The following is a 14,918-nucleotide window of genomic DNA, read 5'->3' as shown; positions in this document are numbered from 1 at the left end:
TCAAAACACAAGAGCACTTCAAATACAAATAAGGTTGGGAGTCAAAAGTGACAAAGATTTTGCAAGTCACAGGATCTGAAAGCCAAAGCATCAGTTTAAGTGCGAGACTGTGGTGCTGTGTGCGGTGCAGATAGCTGGGGCAGACAACTATATTATGTAAACCAGGAAAATGCTAATGATGTATGGGACCTGAAGCAAGTAGATTAGAGACAGAACATTGATGATGAAGTACCCAAATGGCAACACTGTACCAATTTTGTTTATATATTTAAAATGAATGCATTTATTTACACTTTGTCAAAACATATATACAATCAATATACAGTCATAATGAATAATATGCTGTAGATAATAATAAATAAGATAGAAAACTACAGTACAAATATTTTAAAATTCCTTGTCTTTGGTATCTTAAAGTCAGACACGACAATAATCTCTGGATTCCTTTGATACAAATTTTGAAAGGACACATACAGATATAAACATTTCAATTGGAAAGTGGGAATGATAGTAAGTAGTTATACTTTTCCTCTTAGTTCCAAGCCATTGTACACTGTTCTTTGATTCTCCACAGTCCATGTTGTGAAGTTATTTCTTTCTTGCTCTTTATGGAATGGACATTGACACATGATGCTGATGGTGCATAGTGTACATGTTACAACAAACACAGAACATCAGTGGCAAATGGTCACATTGCCTTACGCTTTGCTGAGTGCCCGGTCTTCAGAATGCTGACTTCAGGAAATGGCAGTGACACCATGCAAACCTTGCATAACTAACCACATTTTTCTGGTTCTCGATGATACAAATATTGTGCAACCATATCTTAGAAACGTGTCTGGAATATTCCTACATGTGATAATGGCGGACTCAGCACTACAATGGTGCAAGTTCTCAATTAGGAGAAAGGAATGTAGCTCTGTCTAAAATGAAACAACATGAATTAATTTCCAGAGTTCTTTATCTACAGCAGCAGTAGATTTTGGAGTAACAGATAAATGTGTGTTATTTAAGGCTGAAATTCAATCGCATATTCACTGATAACAGACTGGCCAAATTATACCACTGCATTTTCCAATAATAATCTATTTTAGTAATTATGGGACTTGCAAAAAGAGATCTATTTTGGGGTTACTTTATCTGCATTGCAGTGCAAAACATGCAAAGCAAATCAACAGGTTATTTTATGTTACTACAAATTTAAACAAAGTACTCCTGAGATAGACACCGAATGCTGGACTAACTCAATAGGACACAGCATCTCTGGAGAGAAGAAATGGGTCACGTTTTGGGTTGAGACCCTTCTTCAATATTTGCCATCTCACCCGAAATGTCACCCATTCCTTCTCTCCAGAGATACTGTCTGTCCCATTGAGTTGCTCCAGCATTTTGTGTTTATCTTTGGTGTAAACCAGCATCTGCAGTTTCTTCCTACACAAAAATACTCCTGATCTGATGACGTTGTGTGCCTATTTCTGCACTTTCTTCACTTTGGGCATCATTTATCCTACTTAACAAGCTCAGAGAACTGTGGTAAAATATGTCCATTTCCTCATTGTTCACTCCATCTAACCACAATCACCTTTCCCTGTTTATTGATCCATTAGTATCAACTTTTCCGGATACTTAACAACTGCAGCTCTTTAAAAGTTGAGTACAGCACTTAGATTAATGTGAGTGTTTCTTCTTGTTGGACATCCTGATACAAATGACTATTTGCAGCATTTGCTTTCCATGTGTTGTTTAGCTATGACATAGTATTCCTTATCAGTAAAAACATCCAGTGGCAATCACTGGATTAAAGACTTTTCTGGTATATTGTGTGGTTGTGAAAACATTTGATCGATTTCACACAAAATACTTTTTCCACTTCCTTGCAATAGTACAATGGTCTTAATATCATACATTCTTAAACCCGCTGAGTTACTCCAGCATTTTGTGTCTATCTATTCTTAACCCCCATATGTCTACAGTGGTGATCATTCTGCTTACATAGCAGTGCAGCATGCTTCCCCAATGGTATTCAGATACCTTTAGCAAGAAATAATTAACTCAACAGGGAATTGACTGAAAACTCTATCCAAGAATGCTGCATGGGTCCCAGGAGTGTCAGCACTGGTCTTTGTAAACAGAGCTGAGAGGAATTCCTGAAGCATTTATGTATTCATATACAAGCATTTTTTTTTCCAGAGCTCTTGCTTTGCAGTAATGTCACCAAAAGTTAAAAATCAACCCCTAAGTAACAAATTGGCTCTGTCATGTCTGTCATGTCTGCTCCTGTCCCCAACCAGCGTTAGAAGAAATGCTGAACTACAGAACAAAAGAAAATGGTAAACATCAGAAAATAAAGCTCAAACTCTTTCCCAAACAAAGCACCTTTGTGCGAATGGTTGGACGTCAAAACATTCATATACTGGACGGTTCATGGTCTAACACACAACAGGCACATTCAAAATGATTGGGTGCATCAATCAATTGATATACAGTGATTTTTGGATTATGAAATATGGAGGCTTCTTAATAAGCCTGGGCAACCAGTTGGAAGTTGTAGATAGCCCAGTGCAACATTTGCCAGAGTGAATTATGTAGAGTTAAGGAGTGAGCAATATTTAATGTGAAGGAACAGCATGCACGAGAATTTCTGTCATTCCCCAGCAAACTTTACAGAGCCAGAACAAGTATATAAATGGAAACAATTTAGATTAAAGCTGTGTAATTGACGATATAGAGAGATCATGAAGTGCACACAATTTGCTTTATGTCACCGATCTTGCTATCTTCACTAATTTGATTGAATGTCATTATTTTATGTTGTTTCTAGCATTTGATTCAATTTTAATACTTTTATATGAACTCCATATTGTGTTGCTCTGTGAACTAATTTTACATAGTGGGACAGATGAAGACTAAAACTCTGGACGTAGACATAAAATAAAAATTCCAACACCATGTTCCCGTTGGTTTATCAATGATTATGTTACCCTCTGTCCTCAACTGTGAGTCCACATTGGACCTGTGTAAGGCCCCTTTTATTCAGAAGACCTGCGCAGGCTAGGACTTTAGGAGAAGAAAGAGCAGTGAGGTGTATAAGATCATGAGAGAAATAGATCAGGTAAATGCAAGAGTCTTTTACCCAGTGTGGGGGATAAAAAACCCGAGGACATACGTTTAAGATGAGGGAGGAAAGAGTTAAAAGGAATTTGAGGGGAAACTTGTTTACACAAAGGTTGGTATGTATATGGAATGAACTGCCAGAAGAGGTAGTTGAGCCAGGTACTATCACAAAGTTTAAAAAAAACAATTTGGACAAGTACATGGATAAGTTGGTTTCGAGGGATATGGGCCGAACGCAGGCAGGTGGGACTAGTGTAGTTGGAGCATGTTGGTTGAGGTGGGCAACTTGGGCCGAGCGGCCTGTTTCCATGCTGTATGACTCTATGACTCTAACTAGTGTTGGCACCATTTGTACCTCTGGAGGTGCGATGATAATGCTAATCACACCAATATTCCTGCTGCTCGCCTGGCATTGTGTTTCTTGCACAGCTTTATAGGCATACACATTTGGTTTGTGGTGCTGGAGAAAACTCAAAGACTGTTAATGCATGGTATTAAAGGCACGAGTTATATTTTGTCAATATGACAGAGCATTTAAAACAGTATAGAGCAGGATAGTGCATATATTAATCATGAACATTAGAGACAGGCACAGGAGCAAGTCATGTAGCCTCTCAAGATTGCTCAGCATTCAATAATATCATGGTTGATCTGATCCAAAATATCACGTTCATAATGATTTTGAGATTAATTTAGGACATTTTTAAATGTTTTAGTTAAATTCAGCTGGATTTTGCTTCTCAATGCTGTTTTGAAAAATCAGATTTCGTCTTTTCTTAGACATGCTTATCTCTTCTTTCTTGACCGTTTTTTTACAACCTTGAAAGCATCGTTTAAAAACTAAATAAAATATCTCAGAAAGGTTGAGGATAATACAAAGACCCGACCCTCCGACCATGAAGTACGTGAAGACCCTTTTCTCAGTTGGCTTGGCAATGAAACAATCAACTATATTTGGGCAAGGGAACATGGAACACTTGACGAGACGAGGCAAATAAAATTGATGATAAATGCTGTGAAGAACATACAAAAAACCAGCTTCAAACCCGGTTTTAAATAAGAGACTCATCAAATAAGTCCACCAGAGTCCGCCATGCTTCTTCCCCATGTTCTTGTACAGTCGGGTGCAATTTTCTCCGTGTTTCATCTTGTGTTTTTTCTCCCTTTCTTTCCGATATGCCACGTGCAAGACGACCAGCAGTGAGGGGGTGTGGTGATACAGATCAGCTGCAGGGCCCATATTCTTATGTGCGACATGGGGAAGTAGTGGTCGTAGCAAGTGTTTGGGCAGCCTGGCTGCAAGGTGTTGCAGACAAAGTCACTCTGTTCATCTCCCCAAACACTTTCTGCCGCTACCACGTAAACCAGGACTCTGAAGATGAAGACTACGGATAGCCAGATCCGTCCAAATCCAGTTGAGTACTTATTCACTCCACTGAGCACACCTTGTAATGATCCCCAATCCATGGCACTTGCAACGTATTAACCCGTTGACCTGAAATACAAACAATGGATAACTTGATTGTTCCTTTTCAATTTATTTGATTAACATTGGATCAAGATCTATTAAATATTAAAACTAATCATCAGAACTGGTGTTGCAGCTTCGCCATCACACAAACCAACCTGCCTCCCATTGACTCCATTTATACCTCACCCTGCCTCGGCAAGGCCAGCTGCATAATCAAAGACAAGTCACACCCTGGCCACTCCCTTTTCTCCCCTCTCCCATCGCAAAAGGTACAGAAATGTGAAAACGCGCACCTCCAGATTCAGGGGCAGCTTCTTCCCAGCTGTTATCAGGCTACTGAGCTATCCTAGCGCAACCAGAGAGTAGTCCTGAACTATCTACCACATCGGGAACCCTCGGACTATCTTTGATCGGACTTGATTGGCTTTACCTTGCACTAAACATTGAACACTTATCATGTATCTGTACACTATGAAAGGCTTGATTGTAAATATGTATTTTCTTTCCACTGGCTGATTAGCATGCAACAAAAGCTTATTGCGATACCTCGATACATGTGACACTAAACTAAAACTGAAACTGAAACCTTAAAACAGAGAGAGAGCTATTTTAATTAAACTTCTGTGGTTAAAATATGCTGGTGTGTTCTGATTGTTCCTCATTTTATAGCGTGCAAATGACAATGGAAAGTTTCAACAGGGAAGATGTCACAGATGGCAGATTGGAACAGATATTCATTGCAAAAGTTCCCTCAATTTCCTCTCAAAGTTCCTGCACTTGTTTTGTTTTTCAGTCCAATCCAAACCAATGAATTAAAAATCTGCTCCTCTGTCCCAAGGGGAACAAAGTACTGCCACAAGAGCTTTATTTAACATCTGCTGAGTGGTTAACAATAAAAGGAGTACAGGTTTTGGATGTGAATATATCTAATAATCAGCAGTTTTGGTGATAGTTTCCCTTTAGTTTCCCTCTCCACTGACTCTCGGTCTGGTGAAGCCAGAAACACCACCTATTCCTTTTCTCCAAAGATGTTGTCTGACCTGCTGAGTTCCTCCAGCTTTTTGTCTAGTTTTGGTGATAGATTGAGATGGAGCTCAGAACAAACATAAGTATCTTTGATCAACTTTGCTGGCTTTGATTTGTTCTTCTCATACCTTTTATTAATTTGTTCTTTGTACCTTTTCATCCCTCTAGTTTCCTTCTTCCCTGACTCTCAGGCTGAAGAAGGGTCTCAACCTGAAACATCACCTATTATTTTTCTCCAGAGATGCTGTCTGACCCGTTGAGTTACTCCAGCATATTGTGTCTATCTTAATTGTAAAGCAGCCTCTGCAGTTCCTTCCTAAACACAATTATTCTATGGCCAAAACGTCTTGAAGTTTCACACTCGGTAATTTGAATCACACTTGAATGTACACTGAGGCAAGCTGTACAGCATTCACGCATCCATCCACACATCCTTTATTGTCAGTCTTTAAACCAAGTGTTGCATATGAGAGAGTTTAACACTTCTGACCACAACAACCAGAGGTAATGAGAGTAGCTTGCACTATCAAATGATAAGCAATGACCTGAATCAGAGGACATCTAAGAGACCTAACATGTGCAGACGGTTTTTTCATTAAGTACCTAATCTCCTGGAACACACTGTAAATGCTGTGGGGATCCCCAGAATCAGCTAACATTACTTGTTTGTGCAGCATTTCATTACAACACTGAATTAAAATATCTCGTTGGAGATGACCATGACCAAAAATCATGGACAAGCCTGAACAATCTCTGGAATAGCGTGTGTCCATATCAAAAGAACACATCATAAAATGAACATCTTTAGCTGGCTTCTGTATAGTTGCTGTATCTGATTGAAAGATGGATTCATTCCAGGTGCTAGATCGAATGTGCACATTGTGTGATAATGGTTCATGGATTTGAAAGTTGCTGTGTGATACCGTTTGAAAGAAAGAGAGCTATCCCTTTTAGGCTGTCAAACTCTGAAACTCCCTCTCATCAAAACCCGATTTAACCACAAATTTCCAAACGATAACTAGAGCGGCACGGTTGCACACCAGTAGAGTTGCTGCCTTACAGCGCTTGCAGAACCGGTGTCCCAGGTTCAATCCTGACTACAGGTGCAGTCTGTACGGAATTTGTATGTTCTCCCTGAGACTGCGTGGGTTTTCTCCAAGGTCTTCGGTTTCCTCCCACACTCTAAAGACGTACAGGTATGCAGGTAAATTGGCTTTGCATAAGTGTAAATTGGTGCTAGTGTGTGTAGGATAGTGCTAATGTGTGGGGATCACTGGTGAATGCGGACTCGGTGGGCTGAAGATCCTGTTTCCGTATCTCTATAACTAAAAACTAAAACTCAACTAAAAATGATAGCGTTTTGTTGGGCAAAAAACATTGAGATGAACTGAACGAAGGTGAATAGAAACATACAGCTGAACGACAATGTAATTGGATGGCGGAACCAGTTCCAGCAATTGAAAGCAATTTATTTCTGATCCTATGTTGTTAGATGAAATTAGCAAAAAGAGAAATCAAATATGGTGTGATATTGATTGTGAACAGAGCTGGCTATATATGACTAGTAACTAGAATGAAGTGTTCCTTCATTGGTATTGGTGTGCATTCTAGCCTACCCCTGCCCAACAGCCACTGTACCTAAAGATCGGCATTGGTGAGGTGCTGCAGTCCACTGATGCTTCGCAAAATGTTGGAAGGACTTAGCTTATGTTTTCTCTTGCCAGCTTTCTCAATCACACTCAAGTTATATTCCATTCCACTTTAAATTTAATTTGCTCCAGACCAAATTATACTACTGTTTTCCTCAATCGTTTGTGTTTTCTTGCCACTTAGACTTTATGGCTACATAACATGGCAGTTGTAATCATATTATCATCTCTGCAGCTCTCACCCTCAGTACACCAAGCACATTCGATTCAATCGCTCAGAGTACACATATTTGTTTTGTTTAGTTTAGTGATAGTTTACAGATACAGCATGGAAACAGGCCCTTTGGTCCACCGAATCCACACTTCATCATTCACCCATTCACAATAGTTTTATGTTATCACACTTTCTCATCCACCCCCGACACATTACGGACAATTTACGGAGGCCAATTAACCTACAAACTCGCACGTATTTGGGATGTGGGAGGAAACCGAAGCACCTGGAGGAATTCCAGGTGGTCACAGTCACAGTGAGAACGTGCAAACTCCACACAGAGAACACCCGAGTTCAGGATCAAATCTGGTTCTCTGGCACCTTGAGGCAATGCTGTGCACTGTGCAACCCTATGGCAGGAAAATTAATTCTCTTTGGCCGTAGAGTTTAAGATCGTCGTTGCCTGTCTACTATCACTCTGTTGATGGCACTCTTGGCTCGATATGAAAAGCTTCTGGATTTAGACTTTAGACTTAAGAGATATCGCGTGGAAACAGCCCCTTTGGCACACCGAGTCCCCACCGACCAGCGATCTCCCTGTAGACTAGCACTATCCTACACACTGGGAACAATTTTACAATTATACCTAAGCCAATTAACCTACAAACCTGTATGCCTTTGGAATTTGGGAGGAAACCGGAGCACCAGGAGAAAACCTGCGGCCACAGGGAGAATGTACAGATTCCGTACAGACAGCACCTGTAGTCGGGATCAAACCCAGGTCTCTGGTGTTGTAATGTAGTAATGAATCCACTGTGCCAGCCTGCCACCGATTTAAATCCTATTCCAACAATTTATGCACAAGTTTAGTTAAGTTTAGAGATACAGCGCGGAACCAGGCCCTTCGGACCACCGGGTCCGCACCGACCAGCGATCCCCGCACATTAACACTACACCCACTAGGGACAATTTTTTACAGTTACCAAGCCAATTAACCTACAAACCTGTATGTCTTTGGCGTGTGGGAGGAAACCGAAGATCTCGGAGAAAACCCACCCAGGTCACGGGGAGAACATACAGACTCCGTACAGACAGTACCCATAGTCGCGGTTGAACCCCGGTCTCCGTCGCTGCATTCGCTGTAAGGCAGCAACTCTACCGCTGTGCCACTGCGCCGCCCTGAAATATTTCAGCTGACATGCCGGTGTACTAACATGGGAGTAATGCAGACGCACTTTCATAATAATTCCATAATTAGCCAAGACTGATACAAATACCAATATTATTTCCTAAATTCAGGAGAAATGGTGATCTTATCAAATTTTAAATGTGAAAATGGTAAATCAGGTCCTTCCCAATTAAAGCAGAAAAATCGCTGATTGAGGGAAGAGAAGACAAACCAATAAGGAAATGTATTAAAAATTTCAATAACCTCTCCATAATAGATAATAAATAAATAACAATTTATTTATTATTACAAAATATTACAAATGTGGATAAAGAGAAAAATGTTCTTTCAAGGTGTTAAACACAGATACTTTTCTGGTTCAACTAATAAATTAAATTCCAGACACAAATATAAATTACTGTCACAACTCATTCCTTACTCACTGGAGCCCATTCACTATCTGTCTGCTTTAAAGTAAGGTCAGTATAAGGTTTATAAGCAAGCAGTTTTGAATCACTGAAACAGAGTACTCAGGTTTAAGTAGCTTGTTATTTCAGCTTATTTACAAAATGGAGCCATTATACAATAGAATAATCATCGGCATGCATAACATGCCCTTCATCTTGCAGTCAATATCTCCCTCAGCTTCCAGAGATGGCCCCAATGAGGTACCTAACTGAAAATTACAAGACAACTAAAGGGAATTGCCTGCAGAATAAATCACCTCACATTTCACATATATTCCTGTCTAATTTTTTTCAAGTGGAGAATTTAAAAAAAAGGTAAATGTTATAAATTAATGATTCACTTACAAAATAATTGTTTGCTGCCAAGAGGAGACTGAAGTTTAATTGAAAATCTCCTCCAAATTTTAGCTTCTTCAGCATGGCTTTAATACTACAACACAACTCACCGGGCAGACTGGTTTTAGAGATGAATGCTCGGATATTTTTAAAATACCAGTCGGACTCTGTAGGACCAGTAAAACATTAACCTTCCGTTTGCCAGTTGCTAATTTTGTGTGGGGATGTTACCTATTGAAGAGTTCAGAAGAATTTATAACAGCTGAACTTGAAAAACAGAATCATCACATTTTATTTGCCCCGACCATCTGATGAAGCTTGAAGTACACGGACGTTAGGGCAATCGAGAGAACCTTACCAGACAATGTAGAAGCTACAGGTTTCCAATTCCACAGCCTTACGCCAACACCGAATTAAATTGGTTGAAATCCTAACATATTCCTGTTTTCTTTGCTGTCTGTGGATCTCCTGGCTGGCTTTCAGTTTTATTCATATTACCACCAGCACAATTATTGGGTGGGTCTTAATGGATTTTTTCGGGTTGGGCTTGGACAGAGAATGGAGGATGTTTCCTACGGTATGACGTAGATGTGACATGTCGTCATTTGCATGAAATTTCTTCCTGGTGTTTGCAATTTACAACAATTGGAAGAGATTGTGTGTTTTTTTGGAAGCCTGCCAGAGCCACTTTAGTTCTTTCTTTGCTACGGATTACATAAATGAACATTTAAAGCTGCTGACTGTGGGATTAGCTTGTAAACATTTCATTTAAGGGGCAGTTTAACAATCCAGCAGTCTAAGTGCTTCATGTCTAATGAGCTGTGGTTTCAAACACACCCTGTTCAATTATAATGCGTTCCAATGTTTGACAAAGTTCACCGTACCTGTCCAGGAATGTGGCAGATCCACTTTCAGAAAGAGGCTCCCTCTTCGTGTCAGTTTGCTAGTTTTAATTCCTGTACCTGCCATTTCTTTGGGATAAGCTTCTTGTACCATCACCCCTCAGTTTCCAGTTTGACTATTGAAATTAAGACGAAAACAAGGTGATATTCCCCCCATAATATCTCCTCTCTAAACTTTACATTAAAATCAGCAAATGATGAGACATAGGTTTGGGCATGCGGCATTTATTTATGTTGGATCTCTGCCCTTTGATCTAGACTGTCAAAGTCATTTAGATTTGCTGCAAGCAACAGATAAGGAGTCGCCGTGTGCCGTAAAATTTTAAGGACATTTGTTGATTTTTTAAAAGTTTCAATCAAATGGAACAATAGCGAATCAAATGCAACAAATGCAACAATATTTCAAAACTATACACTTCCCCGTCAAAGAGCACAAAGACGCCTTGCTGGCAATCATATCTTGTCACATGAATTAAAAGAAGTTTAACTTTAGAGACTTTAAGGCTGCCTCAAATTGTACTTGCAGAATTGTTGTATTAAGAGGGCTATCAGATTCCTCCCTTTTCATCTGTGCATTAATTGCCTCATATGGTGTTTTGTATTGAATTCTGTCTTTACATTGTGTACTAGTCATGTCTCTACTATTTATTTCATTCCCCTTACATGTTTTTCCTCTACCTGCTAAATTTTTGTAAGGTGTCCTTGAGACTCTTGAAAGGCACCCATAAATAAAAAATTATTATTATTATTATTATTATTATCAGATACCAAGACAATTTTTAATTCTTAGCCGCTGAGCATTAGCATACAGTAATAATATAAATAATTCACCTAGAGTATGAAATTATCCGTCCGATCTTACAGAAGGCTTCTGTTAGGTTACTTTTAAGTTCATTGTTGTCCGCCGGCTCTTGTTCGCAGAGTTCTTGAGAAACTAAAATCATCTCTTGCCAGTTTCCTGAACAAGTGATGGAAGCAGGAAACACAAAATAAATTCTTCAAATATGATGGGCTCAGTAGGAATAATTTCTCCTCTGAGTCAGAAGATTATGCAATGCCAGTCCAATGGTTTGAGTCCATAATCTAGATTCACATTTCAGTGGGAAATTATTCAGTGGGAAACCGGAATTATCAGATGAATGTATGCTGTAAACTGAGAACTTTTCCTTCCTTTATGCTCAGAGAGAAATAAATTACGGATCTACCGAGAGTAGATTTTAGCAGAAATCTCCTTGTGCCCCGAATAACATTCACATTCTCTTCCCATCCCCTTGCCCCTCAGTGGTGCACCTGGTAGAGCCACTGCTTCACAGCACCAGTTGTCCGGGTTTGATCCTGACCTCAGGTGCCTACCTGTGCCATATGGCTTTTGTTCGGGTGCTCCTTTTAAACCCACATCCCAAATACGTGCAACTTGTTTGGCTAATTGGCCACTGGTATGGCGGTGAGTTGATGGGAACGTGAGAGTGGGATGAAAAATGAGATTAATGTAGGATTGATATAAATGGTTAACTCAAACGCGATGGGACGAAGGACCTGTTTCCTTGCTGCGTTTCTCCTTAACACCAGGAGAAAAAGAACAACCAACCGCTGACCATTTTGCCTTTGAGCAACTTGCAGTCTATAAATTGAGGGCCACAAATTTTTGTTCTCCAAAAAAGTATTTGATATGCTGCCAAAAATTTCTGGGTTGTTTTAAGATTGTGAAAGATACCATACACAGTGGTCTAGTGGTCGACTTGCTGCCTTACTGCGCCAGAGACTTGGGTTCAATTCTGACAACGGGCGCTGTCTGTATGGAGTTTGTACGTCCTCCCTGTGACTGGCGTGGGTTTTCCTCCCACACTCCAAAGATGTACGGATTTGTAGGATAATTGGCTTGGTATAATTGTAAGTTGTCTCTAGTGTGTGTAAGTTATTGTAAGTATGCAGGGGTCACAAAGACTTGGTGGGCCAAAGGGCCTGTTTCCGCACTGTATCTCCAAAACTCAAAACAAAAAAACGTTGAATTCCCAGCTGCAAGGATTGCCTTCATCCAGCTGGTGGTGCTGTATGATGTGGCACCTTCTAAGATCGCCATCCTATCCACAGCCACTCAAGCATATTCCAAGAGACCCGTCTCATAACTGCATCGCAAGAATAGATGGGCAGAATGGTTTGCAGCTGAGTTAGAGGGCTACTATCTGGCTCAGTAAATGTAATCAGCATCATCATGCTCCACAATTCTTCAGTGAACATTATCATCACTGTTGGTATGGAAGGAGCCTGAATTGAATTGAATTGAATTGAATTGAATTGAATTCCTTTATTGTCAATCAGACCTTACGGTCTGAACGAAATTTCGTGCCTGCAGTCATACATACAATAATACAATAATAAACAACACTAAACACAAGTTAACATCCACCACAGTGTATCCTCCAAGCACCTCCTCACTGTGGTGGAGGCAAAAATCTTACGGCTGCAGTCTCTTCCCTCCTCTTCTCCCTCTGCGCTGAGGCGATTCCCCACCGGGCAATGGCACAAACAATCCCGCGGCTCACCGAACCCCGCAAACGGGCCGGCTCAAACACCGCAGACCGGGGTGGTCGAAGCTGCCGCCCTCCAGTCCAGCGGACGCAGCCGCTGGCCCGCGGCTGAACCCAGGACTCGGGTCATAGCCGCCAGAACGCCGTCCCAGCCACCGGAGCACCGTTCCAGCCCTGAGCCGGATCGCCCTCACGTGAGTGCCGTTCCTCCCTCGAGCTGGGCCGCTCCGATGGGAGCGCCATTCCACCCTCGAGCTGGGCCTCTCCAACGGGAGCGCCACAGCCCCTCACGGGAGCGCCATTCCAGGGTGAGTCCTGAATGGCTGCCTCTGGAGTCTCGAGGCCACCAGCTCCGCCTCAGCGCAGACGGAGGCAGAGAAGGGGGATACGACAAAAAAGTCGCATTCCCCCGAAGGGAGAGACAGCGCCCCCGTTTTCACCCCCCCCCCCCCCCCCCCCCCCCCACCCCCCCCCCCTTCCCCACATAACCACAACCTAAAAATCTAAAACTTAACTAGACAAAACGAAAAAAAACAACACAAAAAAAGTAAAGACAAACGGACTGCAGCCGTTCACCAGCGCCGCCACTTCCGGAATTAAGTTTTCAGTTTAGTTTAGATTAGTTTAGTTTAGTGATACAGCGCGGAAACAGGCCCTTTGGCCCACCGAGTCCGCACCGACCAGCAGTCATTGCACATTAACACTATCCTTCACATGCTAGGGACAATTTGCACTTATTTTTAGGTTAGCCAACTAACCTACAAACCTACATGTCTTTGGAATGTGGGAAGAAACCGAAGAAGAAAAAAATGGCAGATGGAGTTTAACCCAAACAAGTATGAGATGTTGCACTTTGGGAGGTCAAATTTAAGAGGAAAGAATGGACAACTGGCAGGTTCCTGAGGAGAATTGATTTACACAAGAATCTTGGGGTGCAAGTCCATGTTCCATGAAGGTGGCAGCACAAGTAGAGAGAATGGTAAAGAAGGCTTAGGTCATGCTCACCTTCATTGGTTTGGACATTGAATATAGTAATCAGGAAGTCATGTTTACCCATATAACACCTTGGTTGGGTCACTGTTGGTGTTGTGTGCAGTTCTAGTCACCCCATTAAAGGAAAAATATGGACGCTTTTGGAAAAGGTTGCAGAAAATGTCACCGGGATGCTGCCTGGAGTAGAGGTTATTAGATAAAAGGAGAGGATGAACAAACTTGGATTGTTTTTGTTGGCGTATTAAAGGCACAGACAGGATAGCTAGAGTATTTTTCCCAGAGTGAAAATTGTCAAATACTAGAGGGCATCGTTTTCAGGTGAGAGGAAAAAAATTTAAAGGGAATTTATAAGGCATGTGTTGTTTATACTGGCAGTGATAAAGTAGATAAAGTAGATGCAGAGCCAGAGGAGGTAATGGGAACAGATACAATAGCAATGTTTAAGAGGAGTTTACACAGGCAGGTGACCAGGCAGGGACTGGAGGGAGACCGCTTTTCAGGGCTCTCGCAACGGCGACTTCTCCCACCCAGGTTGCGGGGTCGAAGAGCTCCTGGAGCGGGGCCTGACATCACCGCCCCGCGCGGCTTGGAATGGCCGCGGGACTCTGCGAGCGCACGCCGGGGGCTCTAACATCAAGACCCGGTGTGCGACTTCGCACCACCCGGCGTGGCTTTAATGGCCGCAGGACAATCGCCATCGCCAGCCGGGGGCTTTGACTTTGACTCTGACATGGGGGGGGGGGGGGGGGGGGAGAGTGCAGTGGAGAGATAATTTTTTTTGGCCTTCCATCACAGCGATGTGATGGATGTTTATGTAAATTATGTTGTGTCTTGGGTCTATGTGTTTGTAATGTATGGCTGCAGAAACGGCATTTCGTTTGGACCTCAAGGGGTCCAAATGACAATTAAATTGAATCTTGAATCTTGACTGGGCGGCTATAGACTATGCAGGGAATAATAGGATTAGTTTAGTTTGGCATCATAGTCTGCCCAGACATAATGGTCCACTAGACCTGTTCCTGCATTCCCGCTGAGTTACTCTAGCTTTTT

The 14,918-nt window shown here is 41.7% G+C and overlaps 1 protein-coding gene across 1 annotated transcript; it reads right to left on the bottom strand.

The window, feature by feature from the left end:
* Window positions 1–251: 251 nt before the first annotated feature.
* On the bottom strand, window positions 252–10,258 carry LOC129709664 (gap junction beta-3 protein-like). The gene is given in 3 exon segments (XM_055656160.1): window positions 252–4,324; window positions 4,327–4,609; window positions 9,804–10,258. Coding segments are annotated over 2 exon segments (753 nt in total). The 5' UTR covers window positions 4,582–4,609; window positions 9,804–10,258; the 3' UTR covers window positions 252–3,826.
* Window positions 10,259–14,918: the final 4,660 nt, after the last annotated feature.

The sequence above is a fragment of the Leucoraja erinacea genome, chromosome 26, assembly GCF_028641065.1.
Source record: "Leucoraja erinacea ecotype New England chromosome 26, Leri_hhj_1, whole genome shotgun sequence".
Lineage (NCBI taxonomy): Eukaryota > Metazoa > Chordata > Chondrichthyes > Rajiformes > Rajidae > Leucoraja > Leucoraja erinaceus.
The sequence above is the reverse complement of the archived record's forward strand: the minus strand, read 5'-3'. Positions and strand labels throughout refer to the sequence as shown.